The sequence below is a fragment of the Drosophila suzukii genome, chromosome 2R (genome assembly GCF_043229965.1).
Source record: "Drosophila suzukii chromosome 2R, CBGP_Dsuzu_IsoJpt1.0, whole genome shotgun sequence".
Lineage (NCBI taxonomy): Eukaryota > Metazoa > Arthropoda > Insecta > Diptera > Drosophilidae > Drosophila > Drosophila suzukii.
Window position 1 is genome coordinate 1,807,213 of NC_092081.1, and position 17,446 is coordinate 1,824,658.

At 41.2% G+C, this 17,446-nt stretch overlaps 1 protein-coding gene across 2 annotated transcripts in view; it reads left to right on the forward strand.

The window, feature by feature from the left end:
* Positions 1 to 17,190, forward strand: part of CCHa2-R (CCHamide-2 receptor) — a 69,661-nt gene extending 52,471 nt beyond the window's left edge. Inside the window, exons 7-8 of one of the 2 annotated variants that reach the window (XR_005014018.3) lie at positions 13,508 to 14,111; positions 15,501 to 17,190. Coding sequence is in view for 1 of the 2 variants with exons in the window: in XM_036813992.3 (XP_036669887.2) it covers positions 13,508 to 13,864; positions 15,501 to 15,540 (397 nt within the window). In the remaining variant the exon portion in view is untranslated. The remainder of the gene's footprint in view (positions 1 to 13,507; positions 14,112 to 15,500) is intronic. The other variant, XM_036813992.3, reaches the window with a different exon arrangement.
* The last annotated feature ends 256 nt before the right edge of the window (positions 17,191 to 17,446 follow it).

A 17,446-nucleotide genomic window follows, 5' to 3' on the forward strand; every position in this document is an offset into this window, starting at 1 on the left:
AGGAGGATCAGCAGGCCAGTGCCAAGACATAGGACTCTAGAGCAAAGAGGCTAAAGCGGGACTTTGGACCTGGAGTGGAGAGTACGAGTGGGCCGTACGCAAGATATAAACAACAGTTCCCGGATGCAGGATAAGTCGATCACGAGGAGTCAATCCAACCAGATCAGTCAGTTATCAAAGAACCAAGTCAACCAGCAGCATGAGAACAACAAGTCAACAACAACAAGTCAAGTCGTCGTAAGCAGCGCCATCGGAAGCCTCAAGGAGCAAGATCGCTACATCGAGACGTTCTGGATTGGGACATTAGGAATATTCGAATTGAGACACAGATAGCTGACGTCCATAGGGCATCACATGGCTAAGTCAAGGAGGTTTGTTTCATACTCTGTCGCGGGTCCGTAAGAGTCGAGCAATAAAATACTGCGACGAGGAACCGTGAGCTCGTGGGGAAAGTTGTCTAAGCCCAGTGCGCCTTACCCGATTGAGCAGGACCTGGCGCAAAGGTCGAGCGGTCGATTATTGATTTCAAGAGAGCCTAGAGATTACCGGCGAAGTCCCGGGACAGCAGCCGACCGAGGCCGCGAGTGCCAAAGCACCACACTAAAAGCCAAAAAAACTAGCAGTCGACCGGTTGTGGCAAGGCCCGAAGCGGCAATCGTTTAAGACCTCAAGAGCCAGGGGCCAAGATACACCCAGTCTCGCACCAAGCACGATAAGGAGCAGAACAGAGGACATCGACAGCGAAATCAAAGGACATCACCGGCTCCACGTCACGACCGCCACGGAGAACGTTTTTTTGACATATTTACTTCTACTTTTGAAGATATTATTCTTTAGGTGTTTCAGAGCATCGAATAAAATTATTTTATTATATAGCTGCCATAGGATCGATCGAATAGTACTACCTTACAAAATAATATTTTAAAACTGCCCCAAGAAGGATGTTGGTAGTTTCTGGTAGAACAGGACCCCTAGACTACAAAGAAGAAGACTACAAAATTTTCGATGTATAAGTGTTTTTAAAGATTGTTTAAGAAAAGTTTTTATACCCGTTACCCGTGGAGTAAAAAAGCATACTATATTCTTTGGAAGGTATGCAACAGGCAGAAACGCTTCCGAACCCATAAAGAATATATTGTTGAACTAATAAGCTTTTTTATTAGCTATTGCTAAATTTAAAAATACAAATTTCAGGTTGCTTTATGCTTGTTAACAATTTATTAGCGACAGAGAGTACAGCAGGCTAGACGAAATGCACTTTCAATGTCGAGATCCGAATTTATACTGATTTTACAAAGGGACAGCCAGCCGAATGCTGGGCCCAAGAATGCAAGTACACAAAAAACGAGAGTGCTAAATAGAGAGAGCTACCTTTCGCGATGCAATTAACATAAGAGATCGAATTAAGACGTTAGTTAGCTGCTGCGTCTGCGTGACCCGAAATATATATTCAGGATCAATAGCCGAGTCGGTCGAGCCGTGTCCGTCTGTCCGTATGAACGCTGAGATCTCAGAAACTATAAGAACTAGGCTGTTGAGATTTGACATGCAGATTTCTGAAATTCCTGCGCAGCGCAATTTTTTTTCAGCAGAGTGCCACTCCCACTCTTACGCCCACAAACCGACCACAAACTTCAAAAAATCGTTAGTATGAACGTGGGTATCTCGGAAACTAAAAAAGGTAGAGAATTGGGATCTCAGATTTAGATTTCGTAGCCTTGTACGCAGCTGAAATGTAACTGAAAAGTGTTGGTCACGTCCATACCTATCGATTCATCCAAACCGTGCCACGCCCACTGTAACGCCCATAACGCTTAAATCTGTCTACCCCCGGTAGGTGGCACATTTCAATCTCCCTTTGCTTCTTGCATATCTCCATTTCCCTTTTGTCCCTTTAGCTGAGTAACGGGTATCTGATAGTCGAGGTATTCGACTTTGCTCGGTTTGTGACAAACCTGCGCTGCGTACAAGGCTGTGGAATCCAAATCTAAGATCCCAATTCCCTATTTTTGATAGTTTCCGAGATATCCACGTTCATATTTATGTCTTTTTGTAGTTTTTGGTCGGTTTGTGAGCGTTAAAGTGGGCGTGGCAAACTGTTTTTTGAGTCAATAGATAGGTATTGATAAGAACAGACAAACAGACGGACAGACGGACATTGCTCTACGAGTAACGGTTATACACCAAAGAAATCATATAAAAAAAATTTTTTTTTCCGAATATTCCTATGGGAGCTATAAGATATGGTTGTCCGATCCGTCTCCGACTTATATACTACATGCAAAAGAAAGAAGACTTTTGGGAAAGTTTTAGGCTAATAGCTTTAAAACTGAGAGACTAGTTTGCGTAGAAACGGACGGACAGACGGACATGGCTAGATCGACTCGTCTAGTGATTCTGATCAAGAATGTATACGGGTCGGAAACGTCTCCTTCACTGCGTTGCACACTTCTGACTGAAATCATAATACCCTCTGCAAGTGTTTAAAAATTCTATGATTTCCATCCCTTGACGTACAAAGGTAGTAGTATCCTAAAAATTTGGGAAAAGACGCCTCTAAATGAATGTAAAATATTATGAGGCTCACCCGTTACCCGTTACTCGTAGAGTAGAAGGGTATACTAGATTCATCAGCCTTTAGCCCGTATGAACGCTGTGATCTCGGAAACAATAAGAGCTGCAATTCTGGAATTAGGCATGCAGACTATAGAGATTCCTGCGCAGCGCAAGTTTGATTCGTCAGTGTACCACGCCGACTCTAATGCCCACAAACCGCCTAAAGCTGTGGCCCCTACAGTTTTAATGCTAGAAAAAAAAATTTATCTGAAATGTATTAGGCTCGTCAGTAAAAAAAAATGTTTGCTACGCCCACTCTAACGCCCATAACGCTTAAATCTGTCTGCCTCCCACATAACCATATATTGATATTGAGGGTAGGTAGCGCATCTCCATCTCCCTTTGGTCCCTTTAGCTGAATAACGGGTATCTGATAGTCGATGTACTAGTCTATAGCGTTCTTCCTTGTTTTTTTACATATTTATGTCAAGCCACTTTTTCTGTGTTTTAGGGACCTTTCTTATAGTAAGTATAGATAATGCTTCTTTCTACAAAATAAGTTATATAAACAAAAAAGGAAGCTAATTTCGGCAAGCTGAAGTTTCTATACCCTTGCAGCAAGTTCCCGTAAGAGCATTGTATCTACAGAGCTTTCCGTTTTTAGAAAACTAAAAACCAATTACAGGAATATTAAGATAATGCTGCAATTTAATTTACTACTGTATATGCTTACCTAAAACCAAATATAACGATCTTTGTGTTAATTTGACATTCATTATTCGATCGTTCCAACGTCAGCTATATGATAAAGTAGTCAGATTTTTTAAAATTTTATTCGATGTTCTGAAATGTTAACAGAATGATACTCCCAAGAGTATAAGGTTATATGTCAAAACACCGAAATGGAAATAAACAGTTTTTGAAAAATGTATATTGCAGTTATTATTAATTTAGCTTAGAGAGACTTTAAGCATCAAAAAATTTTAGTTTTCAAGACAATTTCAACAATTTAATAAGTAAATTTTCACAACAATTTGGCATTTTCAATAGGTACTGATTGGGATAAGAAAAGACTTCAAACTGCAAGAGTATACAAACTTCGGCTTGCCGAATTTAACCTCCTTTCTTGTTAGTTCTGAAAGTTAAATTCGTGACACTGACATAAGAGAACGATTCCCATTAAAAATTTTAAATATTGAATTAAAACAAGGAAGAGCGACTATCAGATACCCGTTACTCAGCTAAAGGGACCAAAGGGAAATGGAGATATGCAAGCAGCAAAGCGAGATTAAAATGCGCCACCTACCGGCGGTAGACAGATTTAAGCGTTATGGGCGTTAGAGTGGGCGTGGCAAAATTATCAATCGATAGGTATTGACGAGACCAATACATTTCAGTTAAAATTTTTTATCTAGCATGAAAATTGTGGGCGTCACAGGTTTGTGCGGTTTGTGGGCACGGCAAACTTTTTTTTGGGTCAATCGATAGGTATTGATGAGAACAATACATTTCAGTTAAAATTATTATTCTAGCATCAAAACTGTAGGAGCCACAGTTTTGGGCGTTACAGTGTGCGTGGCACTCTGCTGAATCAAACTTGCGCTGCGTAAGCTCTTATAGATTCCGAGATCTCAGCGTTCATCCGGACAGAGGGACAGACGGACATGGCTAGATCGAATCGGCTAGTGATCCTGATCAAGAATATATATACTTTATGGGGTCAGAAACACTTCCTTCTGCCTGTTACATACTTTCCGACGAATCTAATATACCCTTTTACTCTACAAGTAACGGGTATAAAAATATGAAATTATAAAACTGTTTTAAGTATTCTCTGAAAAAGCTTACAGACATTTCTTTTTTGAAAGCGTATAGGTGGGTACAGATTTTAGGCATACTGTAAATATTTGCGAACAGACCTTACCTTATTCTCAGTAACTGCGTACAGAATGTACTTTTTAGGTGTATACAGACGCACTCCAAATAAATGCACCTAGGTGCATGCAAGAGATACGTTGTTTTTAGTCCCACACCCGTGTAAATAGAAAGGCAAGACCCATCACTTCGGCACAGGCTTTTGGTGCCCTTTCATAATGAATGTGAGTGTGCTGGAATGCAGTAATTTTCGACTGGGACAGTATCCGAAAACCATTTACACAAATTTGTTGTTTTAACACGTTTATGTACTTAAGTATGTGAACTGCTACTTTACAAATAGAACTCCGGAATAGGCTCTATTTCAGCTATATGTGTTTTTAGTTCTTACGGTGTCACTAACTTAATCACTTTTTGTCCTTTGGTGGTGGGAAACTTTCGACTTAACTGTGCCGGACTGCTAACGACCAACCACTCACCAAATGTGGTGCTGAGTATAATTAGCTAATTGTGAGATGGACATCAAATCAGCGCCGCTTATGTGGTGGCAACCGCTGTAGTTCCGTTTAGGTTAGAACGGAGCAGGCAGTGGGCAACTCAGTTACGTTGGCATAAATCGGATGCTCTTTGACTCCAAATGATGTCCCATTTGCAAATGTTTGCCCCCGCAGTTACAAAAACTTGCGATATCGGTCTAGGTCCGGAATTATCTCCTGGCCTTTCCAATTCTGATTTACAGGGGACGGTAGGTCGAACGCCTGCCAGCTCCGCAGATGGACGGCCTCCTTTTCTCTACTCACCCGCCGGGGTCAGAAAGGAACTTTTTGACCCCTCGTTTGTTGGATGTCAATAACTATACACTGTATATTGTCGAGGCATTTTGGACTTTTGGGGATGGGAAGTCCTCAGATAATACATATGGTGTTGCCAATTGCCATACACCAACTCCGGTGACTATGGCCTTTGGCCACGTGATTAGCATACCATAAAGAAATTTGGTATGTGCTTGGGGGAAGATTCTATTTATTGTATTTTCTGGCCTTTCCTTGTCGTTTTCCTTTGTCTAAACAACAAAATTGCTTTTCTAGTGTAAAAGAGTGAGTGGGATAGGGAGTGCAAGGGACGCTGCTGTACTTGTTTTGTTGACCCAAACTTCAAAGCCACTTTTCGATTTCATCGCGTTAAGGGTGGTTAGACAAATGTTCTTATATAAATTTGTGAAACGATTTAAGTTGGGGATGCTATCCTCGTTTTCGAGAAATTTTGAGTATAAGGGTCAATTGAATTTGTTGGAAGGTGTGTAAAACGTGTAAGGAAGTTTTTCAAACTTTAAAAAGTGAATATTTGTAACTATTAGATGTTCATTTTAATTTTTCTCTAATGACAAATCCACCTGCTTTTGATTTATGTAAATCGTGTCTTCCGTTCGCCAGATATGTTAGTTTTTGTGAAACTATCTTACGTGGATATTCGACGAAAGAGTGGTAATATTATCGAAATAGGCATGAAGATAAATCTTGATCTTTGATCTGAAGGCGGTACTGTATACTTAATATAAAACAAGAAAGAATCAAACTTGCGCTGCGTAAGCTCTTATAGATTCCGAGATCTCAGCGTTCATCCGGACAGAGGGACAGACGGACATGGCTAGATCGAATCGGCTAGTGATCCTGATCAAGAATATATATACTTTATGGGGTCAGAAACACTTCCTTCTGCCTGTTACATACTTTCCGACGAATCTAATATACCCTTTTACTCTACAAGTAACGGGTATAAAAATATGAAATTATAAAACTGTTTTAAGTATTCTCTGAAAAAGCTTACAGACATTTCTTTTTTGAAAGCGTATAGGTGGGTACAGATTTTAGGCATACTGTAAATATTTGCGAACAGACCTTACCTTATTCTCAGTAACTGCGTACAGAATGTACTTTTTAGGTGTATACAGACGCACTCCAAATAAATGCACCTAGGTGCATGCAAGAGATACGTTGTTTTTAGTCCCACACCCGTGTAAATAGAAAGGCAAGACCCATCACTTCGGCACAGGCTTTTGGTGCCCTTTCATAATGAATGTGAGTGTGCTGGAATGCAGTAATTTTCGACTGGGACAGTATCCGAAAACCATTTACACAAATTTGTTGTTTTAACACGTTTATGTACTTAAGTATGTGAACTGCTACTTTACAAATAGAACTCCGGAATAGGCTCTATTTCAGCTATATGTGTTTTTAGTTCTTACGGTGTCACTAACTTAATCACTTTTTGTCCTTTGGTGGTGGGAAACTTTCGACTTAACTGTGCCGGACTGCTAACGACCAACCACTCACCAAATGTGGTGCTGAGTATAATTAGCTAATTGTGAGATGGACATCAAATCAGCGCCGCTTATGTGGTGGCAACCGCTGTAGTTCCGTTTAGGTTAGAACGGAGCAGGCAGTGGGCAACTCAGTTACGTTGGCATAAATCGGATGCTCTTTGACTCCAAATGATGTCCCATTTGCAAATGTTTGCCCCCGCAGTTACAAAAACTTGCGATATCGGTCTAGGTCCGGAATTATCTCCTGGCCTTTCCAATTCTGATTTACAGGGGACGGTAGGTCGAACGCCTGCCAGCTCCGCAGATGGACGGCCTCCTTTTCTCTACTCACCCGCCGGGGTCAGAAAGGAACTTTTTGACCCCTCGTTTGTTGGATGTCAATAACTATACACTGTATATTGTCGAGGCATTTTGGACTTTTGGGGATGGGAAGTCCTCAGATAATACATATGGTGTTGCCAATTGCCATACACCAACTCCGGTGACTATGGCCTTTGGCCACGTGATTAGCATACCATAAAGAAATTTGGTATGTGCTTGGGGGAAGATTCTATTTATTGTATTTTCTGGCCTTTCCTTGTCGTTTTCCTTTGTCTAAACAACAAAATTGCTTTTCTAGTGTAAAAGAGTGAGTGGGATAGGGAGTGCAAGGGACGCTGCTGTACTTGTTTTGTTGACCCAAACTTCAAAGCCACTTTTCGATTTCATCGCGTTAAGGGTGGTTAGACAAATGTTCTTATATAAATTTGTGAAACGATTTAAGTTGGGGATGCTATCCTCGTTTTCGAGAAATTTTGAGTATAAGGGTCAATTGAATTTGTTGGAAGGTGTGTAAAACGTGTAAGGAAGTTTTTCAAACTTTAAAAAGTGAATATTTGTAACTATTAGATGTTCATTTTAATTTTTCTCTAATGACAAATCCACCTGCTTTTGATTTATGTAAATCGTGTCTTCCGTTCGCCAGATATGTTAGTTTTTGTGAAACTATCTTACGTGGATATTCGACGAAAGAGTGGTAATATTATCGAAATAGGCATGAAGATAAATCTTGATCTTTGATCTGAAGGCGGTACTGTATACTTAATATAAAACAAGAAAGAAAGTTAACTTCGGCAAGCCGAAGTTTGTATACCCTTGCAGTTATATTTATTAAATTTAAAAATTATAAAAATAATATTCCCAATAGTATAAGATAATACGGGTATCTGATAGTCGGGGTACTCGACTATAGCGTTCTTCCTTGTTTTTTTTATAAAAACAAAAATAACAGTTATTTTCGAACTTTGAAATTCTCAGGCCATGTAGTTCATGTTTGATTAAAAACAGAAATTTTTTGTTTTGAGTGAATGTACGGCCGATGACTCTGAACTCGGACCACTCATGTAGGCTTACAACTGCACCAGAGAGTCCTTCTCCTCAATAGATGACTCCCAGCGAAGTGGTGGACGCCAAATTGCCCAGCTCGGCATTCTGGCCAGCCATTTGACTACAGTGTGTATTTGCAGTGTGTGTAGTCCAGCCACCGAAGTAAATAAATTCGAATTAGAAAACAAGGAAGAACGCTAAAGTCGAGTACCTCGACTATTAGATACCCGTTACTCAGCTAAAGGGACCAAAGGGAAATGAAGATGTGCAAGCACCAAAGGGAGGCTGAGATGCGCCACCTACCTCTGATCACAATATATGGTTATGTGGGCGGTAGACAGATTTAAGCGTTCTGGGCGTTAGAGTGGGCGTGGCAAACTTTTTTTTAGGTCAATCGATAGGTATTGACGAGACTAATACATTTCAGATAACATTATCTACCATGAAAATTGTGGGCGCCACAAGATTGGGCAGTTTGTGGGCGTTAGAGTGGGCGTGGCATATTCGCGTAACAAACTTGCGCTGCGCTCGGAATTTAAATCTGAAATCCCAATTCCCTATCTTTGATATTTTCCGAGATATCCGCGTTCATACTAACGATTTTTTGAAGTTTGTGGGCGGTTTGTGGGCGTTAAACTGGGCGCGACACGCTGCTTAATCAAACTTGCGCTGCGTAAGAAGCTCAGGAATCTGCATGCCAAATCTCAATGACCTTGCTATTATAGTTTCCGAGATCTCAGCGTTCATCCGGACGAACGGACAGACGGACATGGCTAGATCGACTCGGCTAGTGATCCTGATCAAGAATATATATACTTTATGGGGTCGGAAACGCTTCCTTCTGCCTCTTACATACTTTCCGACGAATCTAGTATACCCTTTTACTCTACGAGTAACGGGTATAACAAACAGCGCAAATGTTCCACTTTTATAAGAAAACTTTTCGTCGAAAGTCAGAGTGACGGCCATTCAGTGAAAAATATCTTTAATACCATACTAAGTACCATAAATACACAAAAAATACGAATATCAGTATGATACGGATTCTTATAAGCATTTGTAATTGATATGATTTGTACTCGTATACCCTTGCAGAAAGTATTATGATTTCAGTCAGAAGCTTGTAACGCAATGAAGGAGACGTTTCCGACCCCATGCAGTATATATTCTTGATCAGCATCACTAGACGAGTCGATCTAGCCATGTCCGTCTGTCCGTCTGTCAGTCTAAAACTTTCCCAAAAGTCTTCTTTCTTTCGCAGGTAATATATAAGTCCGAACCAGCCGGATCGGACAACTATATCTTATAGCTCCCATAGGAATAATCGGAAAATAAAAATGTAAGCAAGGAACGCTATAGTCGAGTACCTCGATTATCAGATACCCGTTACTCAGCTAAAGGGACCAAAGGGAAATGGAGATATGCAAGCAGCAAAGCGAGATTGAAATGCGCCACCTACCGGCGGTAGACAGATTTAAGGGTTATGGGCTTTAGAGTGGGCGTGGCAAACTTTATTGGGTCAAATAAACAACATTTTTTTCTAGCATGAAAACTGTGGAAGCCACAGTTTTGGGCGGTTTGTGGGCGTTAGAGTGGTCGTGGCACACTGACGAAACAAACATGCGCTGCGCAGGAAGCTCAGGAATCTGCATGCCAAGTCCCAATAGCCTAGCTCTTATAGTTTCCGAGATCTCAGCGTTCATCCGGACGGACGGACATGGCTAGATCGACTGGGCTAGTGATCAAGAACATATATATTTTATGTGGTCGGAAACGCATTCTTCTGCCTGTTACATAATTTCCGACGAATCTGTTATACCCTTTTACCCTACGAGTAACGGTTATAAAAATCGGACTAATTTATCATATAGCTGTCATTGCAACTATCGGATAATTAATGTGATTTTAACACAAAGACCGATGTGTTTCGTTTTCGGTAAGCATATACAGCAGTAAATTAAATTAGCACATTATCTTGTGCGGAGTTTAACATCTCCCCACAAATTACAGCCTGCTAGCTACCAGACACGCGGCGAATCAGCGCGTAGTAACGGCATGGCGAATGTGATGGTTTGGAGAAAGAGAATTTGGAAAAAGAGAGTTTAGAGAAAGCGAAGATGGAGAAAGATAGTTTTAGAAAGAGAGTTTGGAGAACGAAAGGAAATAACGGAACGCACCGGACTTTGGGCTCTGCCGTGGACTTTGGACCAGGAGAAGAAGGGCCACATCTCAGCAGCGGGACGGTGCGTCTGCGTGCCACATACCACAGGAGGATCAGCAGGCCAGTGCCAAGACATAGGACTCTAGAGCAAAGAGGCTAAGGCGGGACTTTGGACCTGGAGTGGAGAGTACGAGTGGGCCGTACGCAAGATATAAACAACAGTTCCCGGATGCAGGATAAGTCGATCACGAGGAGTCAATCCAACCAGATCAGTCAGTTATCAAAGAACCAAGTCAACCAGCAGCATGAGAACAACAAGTCAACAACAACAAGTCAAGTCGTCGTAAGCAGCGCCATCGGAAGCCTCAAGGAGCAAGATCGCTACATCGAGACGTTCTGGATTGGGACATTAGAAATATTCGAATTGAGACACAGGTAGCTGACGTCCATAGGGCATCACATGACTAAGTCAAGGAGGTTTGTTTCATACTCTGTCGCGGGTCCGTAAGAGTCGAGCAATAAAGTCCTGCGACGAAGAACCGTGAGCTCGTGGGGAAAGTTGTCTTAGCCCAGTGCGCCTTACCCGATTAAGCAGGATCTTGCGCAAAGGTCGAGCGGTCGATTATTGATTTCAAGAGAGCCCAGAGATTACCGGCGAAGTCCCGGGACAGCAGCCGACCGAGGCCGCGAGTGCCAAAGCACCACACTAAAAGCCAAAAAAACTAGCAGTCGACCGGTTGTGGCAAGGCCCGAAGCGGCAATCGTTTAAGACCTCAAGAGCCAGGGGCCAAGATACACCCAGTCTCGCACCAAGCACGATAAGGAGCAGAACAGAGGACATCGACAGCGAAATCAAAGGACATCACCGGCTCCACGTCACGACCGCCACGGAGAACGGTTTTTTGACATATTTACTTCTACTTTTGAAGATATTATTCTTTAGGTGTTTCAGAGCATCCAATAAAATTATTTTTTTATATAGCTACCATAGGATCGTTCGAATAGTACTACCTTACAAAATAATATTTTAAAACTGCCTCAAGAAGGATGATGGTAGTTTCTGGGCGTTAAAGTGGGCGTGGACAACTTTTTTTGGGTCAATCGACAGGTATTGATGATAACAATACATTTCAGTTAAAATTTTTATTCTAGCATCAAAACTGTATGAGCCACAATTTGGGGCGGTTTGTGGGCGTTAGAGTAGGCGTGGCACGCTGCTGAAATAAAATTGCGCTGCGCAGGAATCTTAAGAATCTGCTTGCCTAATCCCAGTATTGTCGCTCCTATAGTCTCCGAGATCTCAGCGTTCATACGGAAAGGTGGACAGACGGACATGGCTAGATCGACTCGGCTATTATTCCGCTCTAATGCCCATAACGCTTAAATATGCCTTCCACAGGTAGATGGCACATTTCAATCTCACTTTGTTGCTTGCATATCTCCATTTCCCTTGGGTCCCTTTAGCTGAGTAACGGGTATCTGATAGCCGAGGTACGCGACTATAGCGGTCTTCCTTATTTTCGTTTTACTTTTCCAAAAATACGAAAGCTCTGTACATACATTTAAAGACGAGTTTTTAAGACTGAAAATATTTAAGATAAATATATTTATACCCTTGCAGAAGGTACTATGATTTCAGTCAGAAGTTTATAACGCAGTGAAGGAGACGTTTCCGACCCCATAAAGTGTGTATATTCGGCATCACTAGACGAGTCGATCTAGCCATGTCCGTCTGTCCGGCCGTTTCTGCGCAAACTAGTCTCTCAGTTTTAAAGCTATCGTGCTGAAACTTTCCCAAAAGTCTTCTTTCTTTTGCAGGTAGTACATAAGTCGGAACCGGATCGGACAACTATATCTTATAGCTCCCATAGGAATAATCGGAAAAAAATTTTCTTTTTAATATTTCTTTGGTGTTTCTTAACATATAACCTCCTACGCTTGGAAATAACATTTTTTAAATACGAGGGCAGTCCGATAAGTACTTGGCCTCACCGCCCGATGGCGTCACTATCGCAAGAGAAATTTACTATCGTGTAGTACATTCTCGTAGACGGCTACTGTCGAGATTTCAACCGAACTCGGACTCGTAGTTTTGTTTTGAAAAATGGAGAAAGAGCAGTATCGATCTGTGACTCGATTCTTGTTTTTGGAAGGGAAATCGCGCAGCGAAATCAAAGAGCGCTTGGATGCTGTATACGGTGACTCTTCTCCTTCGATGGTGACCGTCAAAAATTGGTTTAACGAGTTTCTACGTGGTCGCAGGTCAGTTTTTGATGAGCCACGCCCAGGTGCCCCGAAAACGGCTACCACGGAGGATAACGTGACAAAAATCCACGATCTCGTATTGGCAGACCGCCGATTGAGGATACGCGAAATAGCTGAGACAGTAGGCACGTCAAAGACCGCGTGGGTCATATCCTGCATGAAATTTTGGGCACGAGAAAGCTGTCGGCGCAAAGGGTGCCGCGTTTGCTCACTCCGGACAACAAACGCTACCGTGAAACCACTTCAGAGCAGTGTTTGACGCTGTTTAAGCGCAAGCCGAAGGAGTTTCTGCGTCGTTTCGTGACCGTCGACGAAACATGGATCCACTGGTACACACCGGAGACCATGGAGCAGTTGAAACAATGGACTTCACCAGATTTGGCCCCGTGTGACTACTTTTTGTTACCAAACTTGAAAAAGTCGCTCGCTGGACAGAAATTTGCATCGAATGAGGAAGTCGTCGCCGCCACAGAGGCCTATTTTGCAGACCTCGAAAAAATGTATTTTTCAGACGGGTTAAAGAAGTTTGAGCATCACTCGGTCAAGTGTATCGAGCTAAAAAGAGATAATGTTGAGAAATAAATCGGCACTTTTCCAAAATTTTCGTTTTTTTTTTTTTGGAGGTTAAGTTCTTGTCGGACCACCCTCGTAGTTCTGAATTTCGAATTTAATTTTATCAAAATCGGACGACTGTATCATATAGCTGCCATAGGAACGATAGGAAAATTGGTGGGAAAATAATATGAACAAATTATAGCTACGGTGTTTATACTATTGGAAATATTTTTTTTTGTATTTTTAAGAGTTTCGAATTAAGTGTAATAAGGTAAATTCCTTTCTTGTTTATTATTCCATTTACTATTATTTTTATGAAGAGTGTAGTACGGCTGTTAGCGTCTTTTCACTGCCGAGTTGCGTATCGTTAATTGACAATAACGTGGCCGTGTGTTTTCAATTCGCAGCTTCCTCAACTCGTGCGTCAACCCCGTGGCCCTCTACTGTGTGTCAGGGGTGTTCCGACTGCACTTCAACCGCTATCTGTGCTGCGTCTGCGTCAAGCGGCATCCCCACCTGCGACAGCACTCCACGGGGATGGACAACACCACCGTGATGTCTATGCGTCGCTCCACCTACATAGGATCAGCTGGAGGGGGGGTTGCCAATCTGCGGGCCTCCCAGCACAGGGACAGCTGTCATGGAGTAGGAGGAGGAGGAGGGACTGGACATGCGGACAGCCTTCACCGGCAGGAGTCGATGCCCCTGCAGCACGGAAATGGCTGCGTATCAGGCGGGCGCGCCGCGTCCGTGGGCGAAAAGAGGTGAGGCACGCTCATTGTGGAGCTGCTGGAGGAGGAGGAGGTGATGGTGTCCTTTCAGGCCGACGAGCAGCTCTGAGCGTAAAAATTGGGCCTTCGATCTCACCTTGTGCTTGCACCACCCTCACTTTGAATCGCACGCACTATGCACTCGACTCCATCCGCCTAATCGGGTGCCCCTGGCCAGGTTATTTGTTTGTTAGTGCGAGGCTGGAATAATTTGCAATCGCACCCATGCCGCTTCCAATAGGTAAGGAGCATATGATCAAAGAGTGTGAGTACATAGACGTACATGCCATACAACAAATTCTGTCGTATGGCGGGCTCTAGCGGTGGAACACGCAGCTTCACCGTTTACATATGTCCAAAATTGGTTGCCACGCTACAGCACACATACACACAAAAACCACTTACACATACATTGTGTACGCAATAATCGATATCTGACAAGAGAAACACTAAAGTCGATGACCTCGACTATTAGATATCCGTTACTCAGCTTAAGGGAGTGCGAGAGGAGGTATGAAGATATGCTTAAAACAACTTTGCTTTTTTCATTAACACACCTAGCCTAAAGCGCAACTTATCTTCTTCTTCTATTCCGCCCCTTGGCCTACAGCGCCAACTAGCCTATAGCGCCCCTAGCACAAAATGTTGATAATTACAAATCACGAATGTACATGTAAAATCTCAAACTTCTAGCTTTTATAGTTTCAAGAATATATATACTTTATAGGGTCGGAAACACTTCCTCCTACCTGTTGCATACTTTCTGACGAGTCTAGTACACCCTTTTACTCTACGAGTAACGGGTATAAAAACAGAACAAGCTCTTTCCCCGTTTCCAATTGCCGACTACTGTATGACAAAAAAGGCATGCTCACGCGCTCTCTATGTAGATTCAAACTCTTTGATATCGGCGATTATGCTTTTCCTGGATGAAAGGGATAGACGAATTGGGCACCAATAGCATTTAATTGAACTCAGCGTCATTGTATAACAAATTTACCACATGAAAAAAAATTTTTCGATATGTAATCGTGTGCCATAGTCGTATATTGTGTTAATTAAGTAACTCTCCAAGCATCAAAATAGAATTTTATACTTAAGCCACAGACTCAAAACCCAAAATAAATGCACATACTTAGCTAATGACCGAATGTATATATTAACGAATACATATTTTAATAGGCTTAACAGATGCAAACATATGTGTACTGTAAATACATGAATTCCATAAAATTAAAGCGGTTAGATATTGTGCAAGCTTAGACCCCAAATGTTGATAGCTTGCAGACCATGAGGACACCAAATACTCAGGTACACCCAAAAACATTGTTCGATTATTCGATTGCTCTTATAGCAGCTAAATGGTAAAGTTTTTGCAGAGGGTATAATGATTTCAGTCAAAAGTTTGCAACGCAGGAGACGTTTCCGACCCCATAAAGTATATAGATTTATTCTTGATCAGCAACACTAGACTAGCAATAGAAATTGATAGATTGTTCGAAATCGTGAAAAATGTTCATGATTTTTGTTGTTCTTTTTTTCTGGGTGTATGTACTGTTTGCTTTGGCCTTGATCATTAAAAATATAAGCGGTTTCTGCTTACGTATTATTGTATTTTAAATTTTTCCAGTCTTTTAAGCCGTTACGAAAATGACCGCATGCGTTACTAACTAAGGATGCTGAAGACGACTTAGCCCAATGAGAGAGAAGCAGCCCATTGTGAAGAGTCAGTCCACGTGGAATACATAAATTATAACCAACGAATAAGTGTGCTCTAATATTGTGGTACTATTTGTAATAAAAAGTGAAAATGTCTTATGTAAAATATGGCTTTCTATGAAAAGCCAATATCATGTGCTTACCAAAAAAACGCTATAGTCCAGTGCCTCGACTATCAAATACCTGTTAACTCAAAGCACCGCAAGGGAGTTGGAGATGTGCATCCAGCAAAGCGGCGATTACATTATTTGGTCATAACCTCTTAAAGAGTGGTACTAATAACACCAGCTTACAAAATAATATTTTGAAACTGGCCCAAGAAGAGGCTGTTCCTGGAAGAATTGGACGCCTAGATCACGAAAAAGAAATCAAAAATATTTTGTATAGATAAGTTTCTGAAAATTTTTTTAAGAACAATTTTTGCCGTGTTTTAGTTATTTTTCAAGCTGGGCTTAACCTATTTAGAAGACATTTGTTTTAGTTTTAATCTATAATGTCACCCTTTAATTTTGCCGAATAAATGAGCAGGATACATTGAGAATTTTTAACAATTTAGTGACTTTAAGGCCTCTGTTGTTTTCAAAAGCGACAATTGATAATACTTGGGATTCTATAAAACTATTTATGCAAATAAACATATAAGAAATAAATTAATTATAACATTTAAGTAAACATATACCCAAAATGATGTAAAAAGTTAGTATTTGTTACTATTACATGTTCATTTTTATGCCCTTGCAGAGGGTATATTGATTTAAATCAGAAGTTTGCGACTCAGTTAGGCAGACGTTTCCGACCCCATAAAGTATGTATATTCTTGATCAGCATCACTAGACGAGTGATCTAGCCATGTCCATCTGTCCGTCCGTCTGTCCGTTTCTACCCAAACTAGTCTCTCAATTTTTAAGCTATAGGGATTAAGCCTTCCCAAAAAAATTATTTCTATTGCAGGTAGTATTTAAGTCGGAACGAGCCGGATCGGATAACTATATCCCATAGCTTTATTGGATGAATAAAACCAAACAGTTTTTTAAATGTAAAAAATTTCAATATATTATCATTCTTTTAATATAATACTGCAGAATTTCGAATACAATTAAAAAAAAAATATGACGACTTTATCATATCAATGCTTGTACATTAGACTAAATAAATACACTTTCTAAAATGTTTTGATTCTTTCGGAAAAAAAAATTGGAAAAATGTGCTCGTTCGCTCTGTTTCCGGCCCGAACCTGATGCTCCGACGATTGTCGATAACAGCCGAAAGATTCCGAGAATAGAAAATGTCGACGCGCTTCGTCACTGTGCGGGCTTCCATTTAACATGCAAACTTCTTTAGGCGGTAAAAACCGCGACTCACCGCCTCAGTGTACGCGCACCTTTAAGCTTCTCGCGTCCAAGATATATTTTATTGTAGCGTATCGAACAAGAACATTTCAGAAAGTGTATTTATTAAGTCGAATGTGCAAGCATTTTTCGTCACAAAAGTGGAATTCAGAACTTTTTTATGTTGATGGTGCATTATAGCCACGACCTCTTACCTCGTTAAGAGGTGTTGTTATTTGGTGTAGAATAAAAACGTTTTATTTCCCGGTTTGATTGGACTGTGTTTCATTTATTAAACTTGTCACATTTTTTTTTGTGTCCGATTCTTTCAGTTGTAGTCTTAACAATAAGTCCTAAAAAATCTCTAAAGTGTGGCGCAGCACCAAAATATATTAAAAGGGCAAAGTTAGTATTTCATATACCAAAAAGAGAATAAGATTCAAAATTAAATAGCTGCTGTAATGCGCTTATCAACATCCCGGGCCGGCCTGAAACAATGTTTCAGAATTAGGCAGTGCAGCTATCTTGG